At 44.0% G+C, this 19751-nt stretch overlaps 2 protein-coding genes across 3 annotated transcripts; one reads left to right on the top strand and one right to left on the bottom strand.

Moving 5' to 3' along the window:
- Positions 1–1354: 1354 nt before the first annotated feature.
- ARL6IP5 (ADP ribosylation factor like GTPase 6 interacting protein 5) lies at positions 1355–11478 on the top strand. Its single transcript, XM_005505619.4, has 3 exons — positions 1355–1722; positions 9208–9425; positions 9748–11478. Exons 1-3 carry the CDS (start codon positions 1547–1549, stop codon positions 9918–9920), a joined length of 567 nt encoding a protein of 188 aa, XP_005505676.3. The 5' UTR covers positions 1355–1546; the 3' UTR covers positions 9921–11478.
- A 1928-nt stretch (positions 11479–13406) lies between these two features.
- LMOD3 (leiomodin 3) lies at positions 13407–19346 on the bottom strand. 2 transcript variants are annotated; one of them, XM_013368020.3, is made up of 3 exons: positions 18886–19346; positions 15726–17117; positions 13407–13935 (listed from the first exon to the last, which is right to left on the bottom strand). In XM_013368020.3, exons 1-3 carry the CDS (start codon positions 19174–19176, stop codon positions 13909–13911), a joined length of 1710 nt encoding a protein of 569 aa, XP_013223474.2. In that variant the 5' UTR covers positions 19177–19346; the 3' UTR covers positions 13407–13908. The 2 variants fall into 2 exon arrangements, with proteins under 2 accessions (XP_013223474.2, XP_064931508.1); XM_065075436.1 differs by having other exon boundaries at positions 13851–13935; positions 15726–17140; positions 18886–19024.
- Between the last annotated feature and the right edge of the window lie 405 nt (positions 19347–19751).

The following is a 19751-nucleotide window of genomic DNA, read 5'->3' as shown; positions in this document are numbered from 1 at the left end:
GTTGTGCTTCAGGCCTCAGGCTCCTAAAGTTTAGGGATGTAAAGGAGGCCGAGGGGAGACCTTATCACTATCTACAACTACCTGAAAGGAGGTTGTAGCATGGAGGGTGTTGGTCTCCCAAGTAACAAGTGATAGTGTTAGCATTCAGGACACATAACCACGGGTATAGTTATATGTGGTGCTTTATTTCAGCGCTGGGGAAACCAGGGGCTCGCACCCAAAGCTGGCTCCGACCACTGATTCAAACTTCACCATTTTATACAATTTGGTTACATACATATTCATTAAAGTTACAACGTGTATATTGCACATTCATTAGGTTACACAATTATTTCACAATATCAGTTGCAACACCTTGGAACTACTCTAAGCATGCGCAGTGTCCTCTGGTGGTCGTTCAGGGGGTCTTCAGGATGAAGTAAGTAGTCTTCATCACTAGTGTACTTTTCACCTTTTGTCACTGCACATGCGCACTTCGTATAAAATTATACAAATTCTTGGATGATAGCAAATGTACCTTCTCAGCACTTTCAAGATAAGATAAGAGCTTACTGAGAACTAACAGAACTAATTTTCAGTTCTCTAAAATATGAGCTCGTATACAACTTGCATAGCTTTTACGATAAGGTAGGAATCCTGGATATGGTCTACAGAATCAGAAACACAGCCCAGCCCACAAAATTCAATTCAACTATAACAATAGGACAAGAGAAAATGGCCTCAAGTTGCGCCAGGGCAGGTTTAGATTGGATATTGGGAAAAAAATTCTTCATGGAAAGGTTTGTCAGGCATTGGAACAGGCTGCCCAGGGAAATGGTGGAGTCACCATCCCTGGAGGGGTTTAAAAGGCGTTTAGACAAGGTTCTTAGGGATATGGTTTAGTGACAGGTGAGGTTAGGGTTGGACTCAATGATCCTGAGGGTCTCTTCCAACTGAAATGATTCTATGACTTTATTGCCTAGTGTGGCGACACATTGTGCAATACACACGCGGACAGTGTGCTTGAGCTATGGAGGACGGAGTGTGAAAGCGCTGGAACAGCAGCTGTTATTCCAGGGACTGCTGGGGTTTGAACCACCATGGCTGCCAGCACCAGCCTCCCCGCCACTGGAGGGTTTGGGGCACTATCGCCCCACTAGCAGGGTCTACCTGCCATGGCTCCACACACCCTCGGTGCCTCCTTGGCTGGGGCAGCCACTGCGTGGACCCCTCCACATTCGGGCCGCGACTCTCTGTTTCACGGAGGATGCGAACTGGATTCGCCATGTGAATATTAAAAAGTGCGTCATCTTTTGACGAAGAAACAATGACCATACAGCGACCCCTCGCAGCAGCGCCGCGCCCCTGTCAGCTGCTTTCCTGGGCGTGTGACGGGAGGCGCGGTGCGACACTCGCCTGTCGCTGGAGCTGCCGCTCGTTTCTTCACTGTTTCATCAGCGTTCGGTCCCCGCCCCGAGCAGCGGCGGGGCCGGTGGCGGCGGCCGGGAGCCGCCCCGGAGCGGTGCCGCGGCGCTCTTAGGCCTGCGCGGCGGGGGCGGTGGCAGCCATGGAGGTGCAGGTGGCGCCGCTGCGGGCCTGGGACGATTTCTTCCCCGGCTCGGACCGCTTCGCCCGGCCCGACTTCAAGGACATCTCGAAATGGAACAACAGGGTGGTCAACAACCTGCTCTACTACCAGACCAACTACCTGATGGTGGCCGCTGCCGTTGTCTCCATTGTGGGGTCAGTGCGTGGGCCGGGCTCCGGCCTGGGAGGGGTTGGGGATGGCGGGCTCCGGGCGGTGGGGGGCTAGGGGTGGCCGCGGTTCCCGTGGGGACGGCGCTGCGGCTCCACCCGGTGCCGCGGGAAAGAGTCCGGTCCGGCCCGGCCCTGGGTGCAGCGCTGCCGGGTGGGATGTCGGGGGTGCAGGGGCAGGGAAGCTGCCTTTCCCTTCCTCTGCCTCTCCTTGAGCCTCCAATTTATCTGCTGTCTCTAATAATAATACTGAAAAAATTAAGGCCTGGTTGCAGCCTCCGTGATGGAGGGGGAGCTTGTTATGTTAGGAGTGTTGAGTAGTGTTTAGGATTTTTTATTTTTGGCGAGTGTCTAACAAATCTGAGGACTCCTGCTTCCATGGACTGCTCATCAAGCTCTTCTGCCCAAGGAAGAGGGTTCTGGGCACCCAGGCTGTCCCAGGGCACCCTGTGCCCAGCAGAAAGCAGCCGTGGGTTTGAGTGCCGGATGTTGCTGCTCTACGAAAAACTGAGCAGCATCCTGCACAGTGATCTGCGCTTCCTCACTAGATCTATCCGGGGTGGTTGGTCAAGCTGAGATAAGCTTTGCTTTGAGTAAAAAAAAAAAAAATGAAGTCTGTTCTCTGTTGCAATTTTAAGCTTATGTCCAGGGGACAGAGCAAGCCTTTCTTATTTCTGAGCTAACTCATACTGAAAAAAAACCTTAAACATAAAATGGGTAAGGTACCCATTCATTTCATTTTGGGGCAGAATTGAGACCTTCTATGCAAGACCATCTGATGTTTCTGAAAGGTCTGACTTTCCTGAAGAGAATTGGGAAATAACCTTCGAATCACCTTTGAATCAAAGCCTGTGTGACTCCTCTTCAAGTATTGCTGTGGAATATTTGGTCAGAAAACTCTTAAGCAAAACATGCAGCAGAGGCTGATGATTAAGCTTTTAATATGGAAACTGGAATACTCCACTCTTCACAACAAACAGCGCACAAATGCGAATGCCTAAACTGCAGAATTGCTGAGCCATTAGGCCAGAGTAGTTTTGGCTGAAGCGTTGCAGAAGCTTGACATTCTTCCCCTAAATCCTTTTTTTTTTTTTTAAGCATAGGTTTAGCATAGTGACATAGGTCATCTTCTTCTTAATTTTGGTGGGGATATGTGGCAGTCAGCTCAACAGACTACTAGACTGGTAAAATGAGACTTCTATGGTCTTGCTGTTCTTATTCCACCTTCTAGACTTCTGTGCTCACCTACCCTTGTTTAGCAGTGTGATGCTGTGGCCAGCTCTCAGTGAGTAAGTAAATCACAGTGGCCTTGGAAAGCAGAGGGACAGTTCTCTCCAAGAAGGTGGGGAAAAGATGTGGACAGTTTTGATATCTCTGGTTGGAAAACTAGGAGAGCAGCAGCTTGTACTCCCAAATTCCTTCCTCCTTTTGAACTCTGATCTGTTTTCTTCAGATCAAGTGTGACATATCTCCCACTTATTTCCCACTATTTTGCTGGGGTGGAAGGTGGAGGAGGAAGAGACCCACAGGAGAAGGAGATTAATATCAGAACTACAATTCTAATATAAAGTGGTAACCCTCTGAGTTGAAAACTTAGGGATGAGAAACACCTGGAGTGGTATCTTGATCTCAAATATATTTTTTTAAATTACATGTCTTAGAGCCTTCAGTATATGATGAATCCGATTCTTCTAACACTGAAGTAAAAGAGTGTGGGATAAGAACTCTAAAGGCAACAGGATAACACTTCAATAGGGAAAAAGCCTATTCATTTCTTTTAATAAAAAGATTTTTTGCTTGGCCAGACTGTGGCTTTGGGTGAAAGATAAAGGAAGTTCTCTTGATAAATTTAAATTGATAATTAAGTTGTTGTCTTGCACTTTTGTATGTTCTGTAATGGTCAGGAATCCCTGAGTGATAAGTGATGAATCATGGCTTTTTAGGAACTCCAGGGCTGTATACAGGCCTAAGGGCAGGATTATTGAAACTGCTAATGCAGTGGTCTTCCTGTAAGCAAAACTAAACTTAGCCCATCACAAACTCTACCTGTTCTTAAACCATCGAATTGTGTAGACAGACTTGTAATGCAGAGATTATATTTTCAGCTATTGTAATACATGGTAGCCATGGTGGTGCTGGGCTGACTTGGAAACTGTAGCCAAGAGCTTTCTTGATATTGAAAGTACAGTGTTTATTGCCACGGCTGCAATTTACTGCCCCTTCTACAACAAAGTTGCCCTCTCCAGCCTATTACTATCTCCGCAAAGTATGGAATAACCTTACTGTGAATGTAGTAGAATTGCAATGGTCTCTACTGCATCATTTCTGTGCCTTTCTCCTTCCATTTGCCTTCTCTGATGGCTACTGTTATATGTAAATTATGCTCTGTGCTTTGCAATATTGTAGATTTTACTCTCACCCTACAGGACTAGGTAGAAAATAATCAGTGAACAAGCAGCTAACACTACTGAATTAGTGTCACTCTGCTAATACAGGCTGGTGGTAGTGACCTGATCTCTTCTGCCCTCCATGCCCTGCTAATTAATTTAAGAATTAATCTGGACTAGTGTGCTGTTGTTTTGGGGTGTTTTGTGGGTGTTGTTGTTGTTGTTTTGGTTTTGTTTTTTCCCTTAAAATCCTGTTGAAGTAGACTGCTGACAGAAAACGATATCCTTACTAAATCAAATTGTGCCCTTTCTCCCAGTTGTGTAGGAATTGGACTGCCTGTTCTTACCCTGAGCCAGGACCCAGTCATTGTGAGTGCTATACAGATACTTATTAAAATCAGTGCCTCCCACAACCGCTTGCAACTCTCCCTCAGGGTGGTTAATAAATGGAATTTTTCTGTGCTTTCACCTACTCCAACAATGCTTCTCTGTCTTGCAGTTCAAACTTAGAAATTGTATTAACTTAAGTAGTTAAGTTCTTCTAGGCTTTTGTTGCCACGTACTTGCTAAAAAGTAGTTTCTAAATCTGACAGTATTAAAAGGTGTACTGGATTTCACAGTGCCGTGTCTAAAAGAATGATGTCTCTTTCAATTGCTGGTGCTTCTCTAAAACATCTACTGTGCACCTGCACAACCCCTAGCTATCAAGGAGCGTGTCTTTTTTCTTTTCTCCCCCAGATCACTACCTTAGCTGACATGCTTTGTAGTGGTTCCCTTCCCAAAATGAAGACTCCAGAGCAGCAAAATGCTTAGTTTCTCTAATGCCTAATGAAAAATTAAGAATGAGTGAACAAAACACTTTGCTTTTAAAACATATGTTGCGTAATAATGTTAGTACATAACTTAATAAAAGTCTGGCAATTCTGCAGAAAGGAATCTGTCTCCCTGTTCTCAAAGCAATTTAACTGAACAACAATAAGTAAAGAAGCATTGCTAAATCTGTGGATGCTGAGGGCTGTCACCTGGGAGACCATGCCGTATATAGTTTTATGTGCTACCTCTAGTTACAGCTATATAATCTCATTGAAGATAGAAGTATGGGGAGAGAAGGCAAAACTTTACTTTTAAAGTTGTTTAAATTAATACAAATGAGAAAGAAAACATTTAAGTGTTATAACCTGCCCACTGCTTGGAACATGATTGAGCAGAAGATCTTCCAAAACAGGATTTTCATGCTTATTTTGTGTTAACGGCCTGATTTACTCTGAGTAAAAAAATGTTCTCAATAACTGGAAGTCTTCTACTCAGTGCCTTTGAGACTTGCCTGGTCACGTGCAAAAGAAACAGATGTGACAGCAACTGCTGAATAATCACCCTGAGACAGTCATCTAAGTGGTGATGATTTAATGATGGAGCTAGATTGCTTTTGCTTTTTACGTGGCCTGTCCTATTTCTGGGCTTCTGCCGCTGGAGGCTTCTCGTCTTGTGCAAAGGATGCGTCTCGCCTGGCTTTTTTTTCCCTACACTATAGCTGCATATCCTCCAAGTGACTGTTTGCCTCTCCTGCTGTATGGCTGTGCACAAATGTGCAGATATGAAATAATCTGTCCAGAAGAGGTGATGTGGTAAGTCACTGAAAGCAGAGCTCTTTGAGCTTTCCTACACCTATGTGAGAAATCTAACCTGTCTTGTCATGTATGTAGGGCAGAGTCTAGAAATATTAATCCAGTAAAAAAAAAAAAGAAACAAAAAAAAGGTGTTTCAATCTGATTTTGTGAGCCAGAGGTAGCTGCCATTACTACTTCTCGCACAACTGCACCCCCAGCGGTTCCATCTCTGCTGTCTTCGGATACTACTTCCACAAATGCAAAGTGTCACATGGTGCTACTTGGCACAGGAAAAATGCCTGTGTCCCTGCCGAGGCAGGATGTTTCTTTATTCTGTTTATTTTTCCCACCTCTTTACTTTGTATCAAAGCAGATGCTGAAGGAAACCTGGTCTCTGGAGAGCAGCATGGGTGGAATTGCAAGTCACCCTGCAATATTGCTGGAACTGAATCTAGGTGACAGCTCTTCCTTGCCAGTTTGTCCCAGCTTTCCGGGGTTGTACGTTGTCCACCACAAGAACGATGCAGAAGATCATCCGGCTAGTGCACTCTGAGCTGTTAGCACCCCCAGATGTGATTTAGTCCTGCCATACTGACTACTTTCAGGGTAGTGGGAGTTAGTGGTTTTCTTCTCCAATCTCAAAAGAGTTTTTCTTCTGCCAAGTCATCTGAGCTGTAAACTCAAGTTACCACACCATTGTCATGCTGATAGTTCTGTGCATTTTTTAGTTATTTCCATGCTAAAGGGAATTATATTTAGAAAATATCTGGTAGCATACTTAATGGCTGGTCACTTAGCTTGTCTGTGCAGCTGTGAAAGACTTCCAGCCTTCTTGCCTGAGCAGGAATTTGGCCTAGTGTGTTCTAATCTGTACATAAATAAGGCCAATATCAGTGTTGGTGGTTCAACTCTAAGGTGACTGCTGGGGCTGTTACACAGCTCTCTTTTCCCTAGACTCTGGTGTTCTGAAATAACATGTCTATATTTTTTTTCCTTTTTAATCTTTAGCTGTCGTGTTATCAAGAGCAGTGTCCCAACAGATCCAAGCAAAATTGGATAACTGAGGTCTGCCTTCCCCAAAAAAATTCTGGAGAAGTTTCTATATGTGAGTTTCTAGGAGAATCTTAGATAGCACTGTGAATTACACTGTGGGTGAGTCTAGCAGGAAAGGGGAGCTTGGCATATGACACCAGTACTGTAATCAAAGTAATGAAGTCCGTGGACACATGGCTGATAATTTGAATACCAGTTTTTGGTGGCAACTGCTATCTCCATCTGTTTTCATGTGGCTCTGAGTGACTTCATTTGATACTTATGTTCACTGTTCCTTGTACGTGTTGGAATGCAGCCCACTTCAGAAAACATGTAATTCAAATAACTTTCCCCAGGAAAGTGGGATCTTTTGAATGTGTTGGTTGGTTTGGTTTTTTTGTTGTTTTTCTTCACATCCCTTACAGCCAGTAAGTTATGTAGAACCTATATAATACTAGAAAGAAGTGTAGAGCAGAGAAGCCTTTGGTCTCTTGCTTATAAATATAAAGGGATTGCTCTTCACCACCAGCTTCTGAAGTTGTAGTGAGAGTAGTGGGAAGGGCAGGGAAGATAAAGCTTTGAAAATATTTGCCAGACACATGGAAAATGTAGAGTGGAGTTCTGACTTGCCCTTTGTCACTTCCACAATTATATTGTCTGTAGATTTTTGGGAACAAAAAATTGGTTGTTGTGAGTTGTCTGAGTAAGTTTGGCCATTTCTGCTCGGAGACAACTATGATGTGGCACTGACTGCTGCTTGAAGAATCTCATATGTCCAGTAGTACATATATAAGCCAGGCTCTAGTGTGGTCCACTCATGAGTCACCCTCCTTCTCTGCTGCAAAGGAGCACAGATGAAACTGATTTCTTTCCAGAGCAATGCTGCTCACTTTTTCCAGCCTGGAAACTTTAGATTGACAATTCAGAGCTAAATATATTCTGGCTGGCTACAGGGAGTGACTCAGATGCAACAAGCAAGTCTGCCCTATCACCACTTCCAAAAAGCCCTGTTGGCTTTTCAGTGTGAGTAGCAGAAGCAGGTGGGGAACTAGTCTGAATTTTAATCTCTTCCCATCCAGTTGTCCTGTTGCCTATTGGCACAACTGACTTAAAGAATCAAGAGCCAGTCTCTGCTCTGAAATAATTATTGGGGGTTCTTCCTTCTCTAGGAAAATGCTCTCTGGCACTGCAGGTAGAGTGTTGGCATAGCAGCAGCAGATTTCTTCTGCCTGTGCCGGATATGAAGCACAGGCCACAAACCATAGCATCTTCCTCAGCGGTGGGGTGGAGTGGTGAGTCATTGTGCCTGTTGGTTTTGGAACAGTAAGACTGACTGCAAAGTCTGCAAGAGGAAATGTTGACTACATCTGGCTCTATCAGGCCAGTGTTATGCTGCTGTCATGGTTGTAGCAGCTCAGAGCCCTCAGCTGCTGCGTAATTAGATCAGCGCACATACAAGCAAGTAAATCGGAATGCACATGAAATCTCGTAACTTCTTACTAGATAAGTGAAATATAATAGAGCCTTGACTTTGTACGAGTAGAGAAACCTGCTAAGCAAAGCCATTGCTGGGAGTTTGACTCTAAACAAGCTCTAAATACTTAGGAAAGTTGTTTGAGCAGGTGATGTTCTCGCCCTGGTCCAAAAAAGGGACTTGCTGTTTATAGCCCAAAGCTGATCCACTTGATGGCTTGGTTTGCTTGGTAACTCCAATAACAATAATAGAACACAAACCTCAGAAGTGACCCTCTTGCCAGGCCTGGCTCTTCTTCCTGCAAGACCTTTATCCCATGCTCCATTTCCTTCTGACTCTCAGGCACGCTTGCTTGGATCTAAGCTTCTGTCTGTTATGCTGATGGTAATAAGCTCCTTCTGCAGGTTCATAAAATTATTTTGAGTGAAAACCAATAAGGTTCATTCAGAAATAAGAAAGTGAATTAACTACTTTACACCACGTTCCCTTACTTTTTTCCCATTTTGCAAACCTAGACAAGATACTATGAAAAGCTACTTCTTCTGAAGGCCTAAGCTAAGCCTGGTTTTGGTCATGTGCAGGGAAAAGATCAATGCCTTGGGCAACTGATTGTTGGTTTCATCTGCTCTCAGGTTTGTGTTGATTGCACAGGTAGGAGTGGTCCTGGCAGTAAGTGCTGCTATTGATGAGGGGCTGCAGAAACTGTCATTATCCTGAGCTATGCTCAGGAAGAGAACATAAAGAATATCTAAATTCACTGCTAACTGTTGCTTGTTCAGTTGCACCTGTTGCTTTATTTAGTTTCTGCCTAAAATTCAAAAGTTGATAAAGATCTTGATAGCAACAACTGACATCTTAATGTCTTACCTCCCTAGTTACAAGTTACCAGTGAGCTAGATGTTTGCTATGTGGACACAAGTAATGAGAGCTCTGAAACGGGACACTTTCTTCTTTTTTCTCCTCTTCTCTCCAGATTTCTGAGTCCCTTGAATATGCTTATTGGCGGTACTGTGGTGGTGCTGGTGTTCATGGGGTTTGTGTGGGTATCACACAACAAGGATATACTCCGCAGGCTGAAGAAGCAATACCCAACCACATTTGTAGTGGTCATCATGCTGTCTAGCTACTTCTTGATCTCCTATCTGGGAGATGTCATGGTGTTCATGTTTGGGATCACGCTTCCTCTCCTCTGTAAGTATTTTTCCTTTTCTCTAATGGGCTGGGGCTTGACTTGAGCATTCTCAAAGATGTCTATAGAGTCTAAATTGACTGTTGCCTTTACTACCTCTATTTAAATGATCCCCAAACTAAACTGGAGGGGAGGGGACACAAAACAGCACAAATCATCTTTAACGTTATTATTAAATGGGTACCTGTGGTTACTTAAGTGGTCATTGAGACTTTGTCTTCTTCCGGGGTTGTCATAGTGTTGGAGTGTGTCTTCAGATGAATGCTGCAAGAAGTATGCATTCCTGGAGTGCTAACAATTAATAATTGCATTTCTGTCATGCAGTGATGTTTGTCCATGCTTCTCTGAGGCTCCGGAACATAAAGAACAAGCTGGAGAACAAGATTGAAGGAATAGGCTTGAAGAAGACCCCAATGGGCATCATACTGGATGCTCTAGAACAGCAAGAGGATAGCATCAACAAACTGGCTGACTACATATCTAAAGCAAAGGAGTAAGCAGCTGCAACACAGCATTTACCTGTTGCAGGATTGTAGTTGCTATTTACTATTGTTCAAGCTTGCTTTCAGTTTGTGTACAAAACAGGAAATGCACGTGATACAGACTAATAGTTGCAGGATACAGGTATTCCAAGGTCTTCAGGGCTCCTCTAAGAACATAAGAGCAGCAACTTTTTTTCTATTGTATAGCAAAATGTCTGGTGTTTACACAAATACATACTAACTTAAATGTGTTTCCTTGTCTCTTCTTCTGGGGGGTGGAGGAGGAAGAAGAGATGAAAACCGATAGAATGCAGTCTCTCAAACTGTCTTGTAGCAAATTTGTCTATTAAAAGTAACACCCCTTTCATCTCAGTTCTACAAGATTGCAGTTTGTGCTGGCTGGCACCTTCAGGCTGGCGATATTCAAGGTGAGCTGGAACAGATCAAAAGTAGGTATTTCCTGCATCCTGCAAATTCGTCCCTTGAGTGGTCTGTATTGAGCCTACATTGCTAGCCTACCTGGCAAGTGGTAAAACTGTGCAATACTGGTAATGAATATGGGTTCCTGTACTCACCTCACATTCCTCCTTTAGCAGCTGGGAAACAGTCTTGAGTAGATCTAAGCATAAAGACTATATATGGCACTGTGCCTGTCAGATCCAGTAAAACACCCCTTTGTTTTCTCTGAAACCTTGATCTATAGAAACTGCTCCTCTCTGCAGAAGAGCCAGGCTTCCCTGCCCACCAGCTAAACCAGCATGGCCAAGCATGAGAGGTAAAAAGTTTTCAGATATGTTGGGTGAGCTAGGTTTCCACCCAACTGATGTTTTTAAATACTGCTACTTTAGGGTCTTACCTTGTTCTGCTTTCTAGGCTGTTTTATAGATGGAGGTATATGTGTGTTCTCGAGCGTGGATCATCTTTTTCTTAATCAGAATGCAAAGATATAAGTAAAACATGCATCTCACTGACTCTGTACTTCTAACACTCTTCAAAGGAAAAAGCTGAATTTCAGGTTTACAAATAAAAGCAATAATGTCAAGATAAAGTTTTTGAAAACCCATTCCAAATTCATGAAGATATTTGCCTGTAACAACTCCTGAAAGTGGTGTGTAGGATTCTTTTATATATATTTCAACTTAACTGCCAGCCTGATGGAATTATTTTGGTAAGAGGAGCTTACCAACAATAGGGGGGAAAAAGTTGTCCAGGTGACACTCCATTTCAAATATTCTTACATTTCTCTTTTCTAACAAAGCAATTAGTTTAACAAAAAAGCAAGGATCCTTAAAGTTGAAGCTTTTGTGTAACTTACCATGCTGTTTTCATAGTGGACTGTAGACATCTGAACATGTCATTCCATTTAAGTGTTAAGGTGATCAGTATTTATTGAAAATGTCTGTAAATTCCAGCTGAAGAGTCAATGGCCTATTCCGCACTTGTAGCGCATGGTCTTTGTTTTTTGAAAACTGTTTCTGCACTTAAAGAACATAGTAGTCTGAGATGTCATCATTACTGTAGAATTTTAAAAACTGCACAGTTATGAAGAAAATAAACTAATGGTGATTACTGACTGCATGTATTTCTGTTGGGAGAACTGGCTGGAAACTTGAGCTTGTCTCTGTTGCTGTGGTTGGTGAAATACCCTGGAGCGGTGGTGGGAGATCTGCTGTCACCCTGCAGCTTGTGCCGGAGCTGGTGTTTGTGGTGAGTGGCTGGCTTTGAATGCTCGGTATCAGTGTTAACTCTGTGAGGCGTGAGGGATCTCAGAGCTGCAGGAATGGCCTTGCTCTTGCACCCTTACAAAGGTGTCTCTACAGAGGTGGAGTATTTAAGCATTTGTTCACACCATTTCAGTCGCTTGTATAACTCTACCTAACTGGGATTTTGACATTTCTCTTAATTACCTGAGAGAGATTTGTGTTTCTAGGATTAGTGGGGGCTGTGCCTGGAGTGGTTCTAGGAAGCCAACTCTGCTGTAGTCAAAATAATGGTACATTTGTATCTGGTGGCTTCCCTGCTCCTGTGATCACTCAAGAGGCTACTTGGTGGGAGGACATGGATCAGAGCAGATTCTGCAGCACATATCTGGTGATATGTGTCAGCTGCTTCTGGCTATAGCAGTAATTTGTGCCTGGCAGCTCGAGATGGGGACTGTAAAGCACTATCATGTATTTTCTTTTGTGCTTCCCTGTCCCAGCTGCTGAAATCTGGGCTGGGCCAGCCTGGCCTTGACACCAGTACAGAGAACAGCTTTCTGGGGGAGTTGCTTCTTGCACTTGGCATTTGCTTCCCTGCTCCATGTGAGGACTTTGTTAAAAGTATCAAGTTCTGTCCCTTTCCTGCCTTTATCCTTTACAAAAAGTGAGCCATGTATGAAATGACTGCAAAGAAAATGCAATTCCTTTTTCTATGTCCCTGTTGTGCAGAAATGGGTCTCCCCTCCCCCTTATGTGATTACTTAAACTACTTGCTATGTCTTCAGCAATAAATCAGCCACGCTTCTGTGGCATTACAGTTGCAGACAGAAGCTGAGCTGAGGAGCTGTATAAGTTTGGAAGACAGATTTGAAAGACATCAGGTGAAACAAAAAGGACAACGCTAGACCAAAACTCGAACCTGAGGGTAGTGGAGACTACCTTAGATTCAAATTGGTCCTGGATGTTGCTGATACTACAGGACTATTAGATAAATATGGGAAGGGGTAGCAGGGTGGGAGTGGGATTGAGCTGTAAGGGAAGGTTACAGAGAGTTACAGGCAGGAGCAAGGAGAGACTCACCTCAAGGAAATCCTGCCAGGAGCTGCAAAGCTGTGCCTTTTGAATGAGTATCGGCCACAGGAAGGCAGGAGAGCTGCATGTTAGCGAAAGGAAAGGTTCGTTCTTCCCTATGCCTTATAGGCTTAAATGGCTTTCTTAAAAAAAGAAACCACCAAAACACAACATCAAAAACAACTGGTATCTTGGTATCTTCTCTGAGAGTGAATTACCTGTAGCTCCTTTACAAAGAAGGCTTGCAACAACAAAAAAAAATCTTATGGAGGAGAAAAAAATTCACAAAAATATTAAGGAAAAACTAAGTTGTGTATATGCAGGTTTAACCCCATCATAGCCAGCCCTGCTGGGGGGAGACATGCAGTCCACACCCAGTACTAGGAGGAATGATAAGTTTCTTAAACCACTGGCAAAGATGAGGGGTGAGGCTCATCCTCCTGCCACTTCAGAGCAGTGGGGACAGAGACCTCAAATGGCATTTCACCGTGCTCCAAGGTGGCTGTAATTAAGGATTACAACATGAACTGAGGTGAGTTGTGGGGAATTAAGATTACAGCTCTCAAAGCAGAGCAAGGCGTCACCCTTTATCTGCTGATCAGGTACAATACCAACTAGACTGTGTTCTGAGACTGAGGTAGCTCGAAACCATCAAGCCACAGTGTTTGAGGTACCAGAGCAGTTGTTCTGTTCTGTGAGCATCTTGTTAGCCATGGAAGTGCTACACACATCTTACGGAGAGAGTTTTATTTCATTTTTCTTTCCTTATCCTAAAAAATGAAGCTGTTTACATGGAAATCAAATATATTTCTCATGGACAAGAAAATAATAGAGGAGCATGTGTGTGAAAAGAAAGATAAGATAAAGCACAGCATGTTCCTGCAGAATCTGGCAGCAGAAGGACAACGTGAAAACAAATAGTTTGCTGACAAACTAGAAAGACAAAGTTATTGATGCCTCAGAGAAAATACTCCCACAACAAACTGGAGCCTCAAATCCACTTGGCAGACAGATGACACCGGGATTGTTTGATACCTGATGGAAACGCTTCGTACTGACTTTTCCAATGCCAGCCGTTTTCACCACACTTCTAGGAGTGTGTATCTCAAGCTTTGTTCCCAAATAGTCGTATATACCACCTGGGCTCTGCAGAAAACATCTGCTGAAACAGTTGTATGCAAAACTTGAATAGTCTTTATTCCCAGTTGTTTTCTTTGAGTCAGTCTGGTCTCTCATTCCAGCTGCTTCGGCAACGGCACCTGGACAAGGACAGTAAGTATTAGGAGGAGGAAATTTCTCAGTCTTACTTTCCAAACCAGTTTAGTTTAATACAAACCCTCAGAAACTGTTGAATAATAAAAAATATAACAGTGGGGGAGCTCCAAGTGGCTTTGTTTTGTTTGTAATTCCCTGCTTGCTGTTTTCGATTCCTAATTCCCAGGAAATCAGTTTGCAAGCAGTGAGTCCTACCATGGAGTGAACAAACATGCATCTCAGCTCAAGCAGTAAAACACCATTTTAGAGATGAAGCTGAGGATATTGAGGCAAATAAGGAGTTACTGAGATCATACAGGCAGTTAACAATGAACCCTAATGCCTCAAATCCAAGCCCTTTGGCCCAATGACAGAGGACCAAAAATACATCCCAGAAAACAACCAAACAAAAAACAACCCCAAACCACCAACACAGGCGTCAATTGCTTCATCTTCCCGTAGGCTGTGACAACAATTGTTATTTGGCCCATTTAGCAGGAACTGTGAATTGTTCCTTCCACCGCAAACACCAGAGCTGTCATTTATAAAAACTGCCCAGGGATTTTGTGTGGAAGGGTTGGGGTTCACTAGTGCTCCCTGGCACCTGGCAGCACCTGGATTTCTTAATCATCACTGTGCCAATGGAGGGCTGTGCCCAGCAGAGCATCAGCACCATTGTCCTTTGTCTTCCTGAGAGGAGGGGAGGCAGCAGATTCAGCAAGTGACCAACCTGCCATCACAAGCACCATCTTGGTGTGTACAGATAAACTGTGACCTTCACAAGAGCAGGTCTTGTCATCTTAAACATGATACTGAAGTGCAAAACCTAGACTGAGACCTAGGAAGGCCAGAAATGCCCTGAGGAGAGGCCCTGGCTGCAGCCAAGTCAGACTGGCCAGCAGGAACCACAGCCCCAAAGCTTGGGCTGGGGGCAGAACGGTCACGTTAAACCTGGACCAGGGTCACTGCAGAACCTGCCCTGCCAGAATTTCAGGACAACCTACTCTCTCTGGAATTACTGAGGGATTAATTACTTCTGCGTAGGTATAAGTGAAATAAAAATGTGGCCCACTATATAAAAATGTCAATATTAAATATGAATTACAAAATACTACTTGATCACTTTTGATTGCAAAGGATTTTGTCCTCTTCCTCTAGCCTTAGCTACACAAACAGAAGTGTCAACATCACAAACTACAAATAAATCAGTCCGCTTTTAGTATTTCTCAAATAATGGTACGATACAGAGAAATATAATATTTCAGGAAAACAAAAGGTTAAATCTGGTGGCCAGCATTTTGAAAAGTGGCCCATGAATTTGATAGCCAAGTGACAGCATCACCAAGAGGCAGTTATCACAACTGAGGACTTTGCACTCACACTAAAGCTTTTAACTTCATTTAAACCAGACCAACTGAAGGCAGTCCCAGACCATGACTGTACCACAGATTTCTCGCTTTCTGCAACCTTGTCCTTGCAGATTTATGGCAGCACTGCCAGCCCAGGGGCCTGGGCACCTACTGCAGGGGCAGGCAGAGGCAGAAGAGTGTGACCTGCACCTTACTGCTGAAGCCTTGGTGCTTGGTGTCATTTCTCTGTGCCAGCTGTACCTTAGTGCTGCCAGAGGAGACAACCACCTGCATCCCAGGAATGGCAGCTTCATTGCAAAACAACAACACACAGTGTGTGGGTGCATTTACAGGACCCACTGAGTGGTCAATGTTTCAAACACCAGCTTCGAAATTTGCTGGGTGAGTGCAATTCCCTCCCCTCACAGCCATCTCTAAGCACTTACGGGTTTAAGATAAGCGACATTACTCTGACGGATGTCATTTAGTAGCTGATCTCTTGGGGTTATTTCGACAAGGGGAGGAGGTCTTCTCCTGGGAACTGGTTTAAGCGTTTTGATGACGTCTTTAAGGTTGGTTTTCTCAGCAGGTTCCACGTACTCCGGCACAGCGGGTTTGCGCTGAATCTTCTTCAGCTTGACCACTCTAAAGCTGACGGGGTTCTCTCTGAGTGGCTGCTCGGGGGCTGGTTGCCTTGCACTCTCCTGCCTTTTGCTCAGAGACACAGCTGTGGGGACGGGTGGCTTTGGGGCTTGTGGGGGTTTGTGCATCCCTGGCTGGGGCAGTGGCCCCCCCAGCATTTCCCACATGCCAGGAGGCAACCCCAGTCCATTCTCCAGCATCGCTATCAACTCCCTCTGCTCTTTCATTTGCTGCTGCCTTTGCTCCTCCTGCCTCTTTTGCCTCTGCTTGTCCAGATTTCTGCTGAGCAGGTTGGTCACCACCATCCTGGGGCCGGGCAGTTCGAAGTGATACCCCATTTTAAGGAGGGTGGCATTGGCTTTCAGCAGCCTGGCGATCTCCATTTCTGCCTGGTGGCCTAGCATGCTGCGCTGGTTGTGGAAGCGGAGCTCTGTCAGCGTCTCGTTGTACTGCAGGCACCTCATGATGGCAATGATCCCTTTGCCAGAGATGCAATTGGAATCGATGTTCAACGTGGTGATGCTCCTGTTCTCCCGCAGCATGTTGGCCAACGCGAACGCCACGTTGTCATCAGCCCCCACATTGGCCAAACTGAACGTTTTTACGTTCTTATTCTTCTTCATGGCATTGACAAAATCTATCAGCATCTCTTTGGGGACATTTTCTATGTTGTTCAGATTGACCTCTTTCACATCTGGGTTGTTTTTTCGAACTTTCTGCAAACTGTCTTCTAAATTTGTTTGGTTTCCCGAAGGCCTGGCACTTAGCTTCATGAAGCTGGTATCCAGTGCTAACTTTTTGGGTATGTTTAATTTTGATATTTTATTCTCATTTTCATTTGGCTTTTCTGTGACTTTTCCCAATTCAGTACCTGGTTTCTTACTTATCTGATCACTGTGATGGTTCTCATTGGTGTCAGTTTCCTTTGTTTCCAATTCAGTCTCATCTTCCTCTTCCTCTTCATCATCATCATCTTCATCTTCTTCCTCCTCCTCCTCCTCTGCTGCTGCTTCCTCCTTCTCCTCCTCTCTCTCTTTATCGCTTCCACCTTTGTTTGTCTCCCCACATGGTGTTCCTGAGTTGGACAAACGCTCATTTTTGTAATGTCTCTCTTTTCCCTCTGCTCCTGGCCCCCTTCCACCGTGCGCCTCGCCGCTGCCGCCGGCCTTTCCTTCCATCTCCTCTGCAGCACTTCTCTGAGGAAGACAAAACCTCACAGCTGAAATAATTGAACACAGCTTTGTTACATTAACTTTCTGCTCAAATAAACACGTATTGTCTCGATTGCGATACCTTCATGCCCTTACATTATTGAATAATCCTTAAAAGTGCCCTTTCCTGTAAGCCAGGGCTGTGCTGGCTTGCTTGGAGACACAGGAACAATTGCTTTTAAAGTGGCTGCGAACAGTTTTTTGTCTTTGCCTATTAATTTAAGTCCTGATGATTAAATCCTCTACATATTTAATGCAGCAATGTTAAGGTGGTCCTTGAAAACTTCTGGGGGTTAATATTCTCTGATCCAAAGTATTTTTCTAGATTTTGTGTAATTTTTTATCATTTCCTTGAATGTTTGTTTCATATGCCACAAAACATTGCAAATCAGTGTTAACCCCTGACTGTTTATTCAGCCCAAAGAGGAGTGACGAGGGCACATCGTGACAACAGTGGAGTCACCCAGCACACGAGACAACAAGGCCACCTGCTCTGGTACCTGCCAGAGCATCACAGCTAAGGAAGGTAAAGCAAAATATTAGCTCAGTTTAATTTTCAGTGCAGAGATGGGAAACTGGCCTCTGCACACATTTGTTGCAAGGCAATATGACTTCTAACACCAAAATAAAATTAGTTGCAAACTTTAACCACCTGCAGAGAACATCCTCGCTGAGATTATTTTTCCAAGCATCTTTTTGCAAGTGAAACTGCCTCCATCACTGAGAAATGCTGACAAAGTGCTAATAAAGATCACAATATTTTCCTAAGAGATTTGCACTAGGCAGGGCAGTGTCACGGCTTGTGCTTCTCTGAAAGTCAGACAAAATGGTCACAAAGTCACTTCTGCCCTCAGGGCTGTGTGTCCTATTTCCTGTGGTAGTGGATGGGTTTAGTACAGGAATCCCTTGACCAGTTGTGAATGCAGCAGGCACCCAGATCCCAGATTTAAGCTCAGAAGTTTAAAATAATAATAATAATAATTTTTTGAGGCTAAGAGTGTTGCAGGAGGGAAAAAACCCAAAGATTTCTCTCCCTCTCCAGAGGCAGCCGTGAAACCTGCCCTGGGAAGTCTGCGATACACTGTGCTGTTGTGTGTCAGCAAAACCGCTAGTGTTTAAAAAAAAACCCATTTACCTCAAATTCACTTGGTGTAGGTATAGATGTGTTTTAGCTGGTCGAGATTCCATTCTATTACCATATTTTTAAGTGTGTCCCTCAACCTGAAAGATACCCAAGTATGACCTTAACTTCATTTCAAAGTCATAGATATAGTAGAATAAGTTTAAGTACTTAAAGGGTTGGACTAGTTGTGTTGTTTGCATGCTTGCATGCATTTACTGAATGTTTCACATTGTTAACATACACTTTTTTTTTCCCCCAGTAGGACATTAAATTCTGCAAATTATTACATTAACCATATGTAATTAACTGTTTTCTATGGAAAAAACAATATGGTGTTTCATCCTCCAAAGTGATTTTATAACAATTTCTCTGTGATTTGCTTTACTGAAACAGAATTAGGATTTTCTTATATTGAAAAAACTTAAATAAATATTTAGGAAAAGAAATTAAAATATTGCTAACTCTGACATCAGTTTGAGCGGGATCCTGACATTGCTGGAGACTTTTAGGATTAATTTAAATTTGTTTGCACCATACAGGGATGGAAACAGAGGCAGTTTAAGGTATTAAAGCTATAAAACAGATCCCATAGCGATGCATAATAAATATTTGTGATTTTTTCTTTGTTACCTCAGAGGGTAAAAGGGTGACGGGAACTCTCTCGTCCTCGAGCATGCGTCTGGAAGCCTTCTGCCAGTACAGGTAGTCAACCAGGGACCTGTGATCGAAGCTCCCGGTAGGGGGTTTCTCTGTCTGATCCTTCTGTATCATCCCGGTTGGGACTTGGGGGTCCGGGGCCATGACTTCCATCTCACACTGCAGCTCCTTTAGCTCCTCAGGGGACAGGTTTGCCAGGATTTCATCTTCATCGATGTCCTCAGGACACACTTCTTCATCTGAGTTTTGGCTGAGTTCAGACATGTTCTTTCTTCTCCTTCCTCTATTACTTTCCTAAATAGAAAGACAAATTTTAAAGGATTTTTTTCCCCCCTTGACTAGCAGTAGTTCATTCAGTTAAATGGACAACTTCATGCTTTGGTCATGAGCTGTGGCAGCTCTTGGTTTCAGTGTGGGAGACAGACTGCGCGACTAAGTCTATATTAAGCTGCACTTGGCTGGATAAAGAGAATTTATGGCGATGCCGCCATGCTCCATTTTCAGCAACCTGTCAGCTGTGCAAACCCTTCTGACATTTCAGTGCAGCTGGTGCATCCCCCATGCAGTAGGGCAGGAGAAGGCCATTTTCTAGAGGATTCCCAGGGCTCTACACCTTTCCATGCTGCACCCCATGTGTGGGTGCACTGACATTAATGGTACCTGCGCACTGCAGAAAGAATAAGCACAAGGTCTCTGTATCTGTCATGTCTCAAATATCCCAAAAGGACCAGGAACTGGAGGCTTTTCTCTGCCAGGTCTAAAGCGTGACTAAATATTGCAGGTGGTTTTGGTGTGAGTGCAGCCATTGTGTGATTGATGAGCTCCCCCAAACCCCAGAC

This window comes from Columba livia, chromosome 10, assembly GCF_036013475.1.
Source record: "Columba livia isolate bColLiv1 breed racing homer chromosome 10, bColLiv1.pat.W.v2, whole genome shotgun sequence".
In the NCBI taxonomy this organism is placed as follows: Eukaryota; Metazoa; Chordata; class Aves; order Columbiformes; family Columbidae; genus Columba; species Columba livia.
Note: the sequence above shows the minus strand (reverse complement) of the source record. Positions and strands in the feature narration are given on the sequence as shown.

Excerpts from the sequence above, each read along its gene's own strand:
- ARL6IP5 (XM_005505619.4), top strand. The coding sequence starts at position 1,547 with ATGGAGGTGCAGGTGGCGCCGCTGCGGGCCTGGGACGATTTCTTCCCC. Across the intron at positions 1,723-9,207 it reads GCCGTTGTCTCCATTGTGGG|ATTTCTGAGTCCCTTGAATA; the intron begins GTCAGTGCGTGG and ends TCTTCTCTCCAG. Across the intron at positions 9,426-9,747 it reads GATCACGCTTCCTCTCCTCT|TGATGTTTGTCCATGCTTCT; the intron begins GTAAGTATTTTT and ends TCTGTCATGCAG.
- LMOD3 (XM_013368020.3), bottom strand. The coding sequence starts at position 19,176 with ATGTCTGAACTCAGCCAAAACTCAGATGAAGAAGTGTGTCCTGAGGAC. Across the intron at positions 17,118-18,885 it reads TCACCCTTTTACCCTCTGAG|AGAAGTGCTGCAGAGGAGAT; the intron begins GTAACAAAGAAA and ends TGTCTTCCTCAG. Across the intron at positions 13,936-15,725 it reads ATGTCGCTTATCTTAAACCC|GTGCCGTTGCCGAAGCAGCT; the intron begins GTAAGTGCTTAG and ends GTCCTTGTCCAG.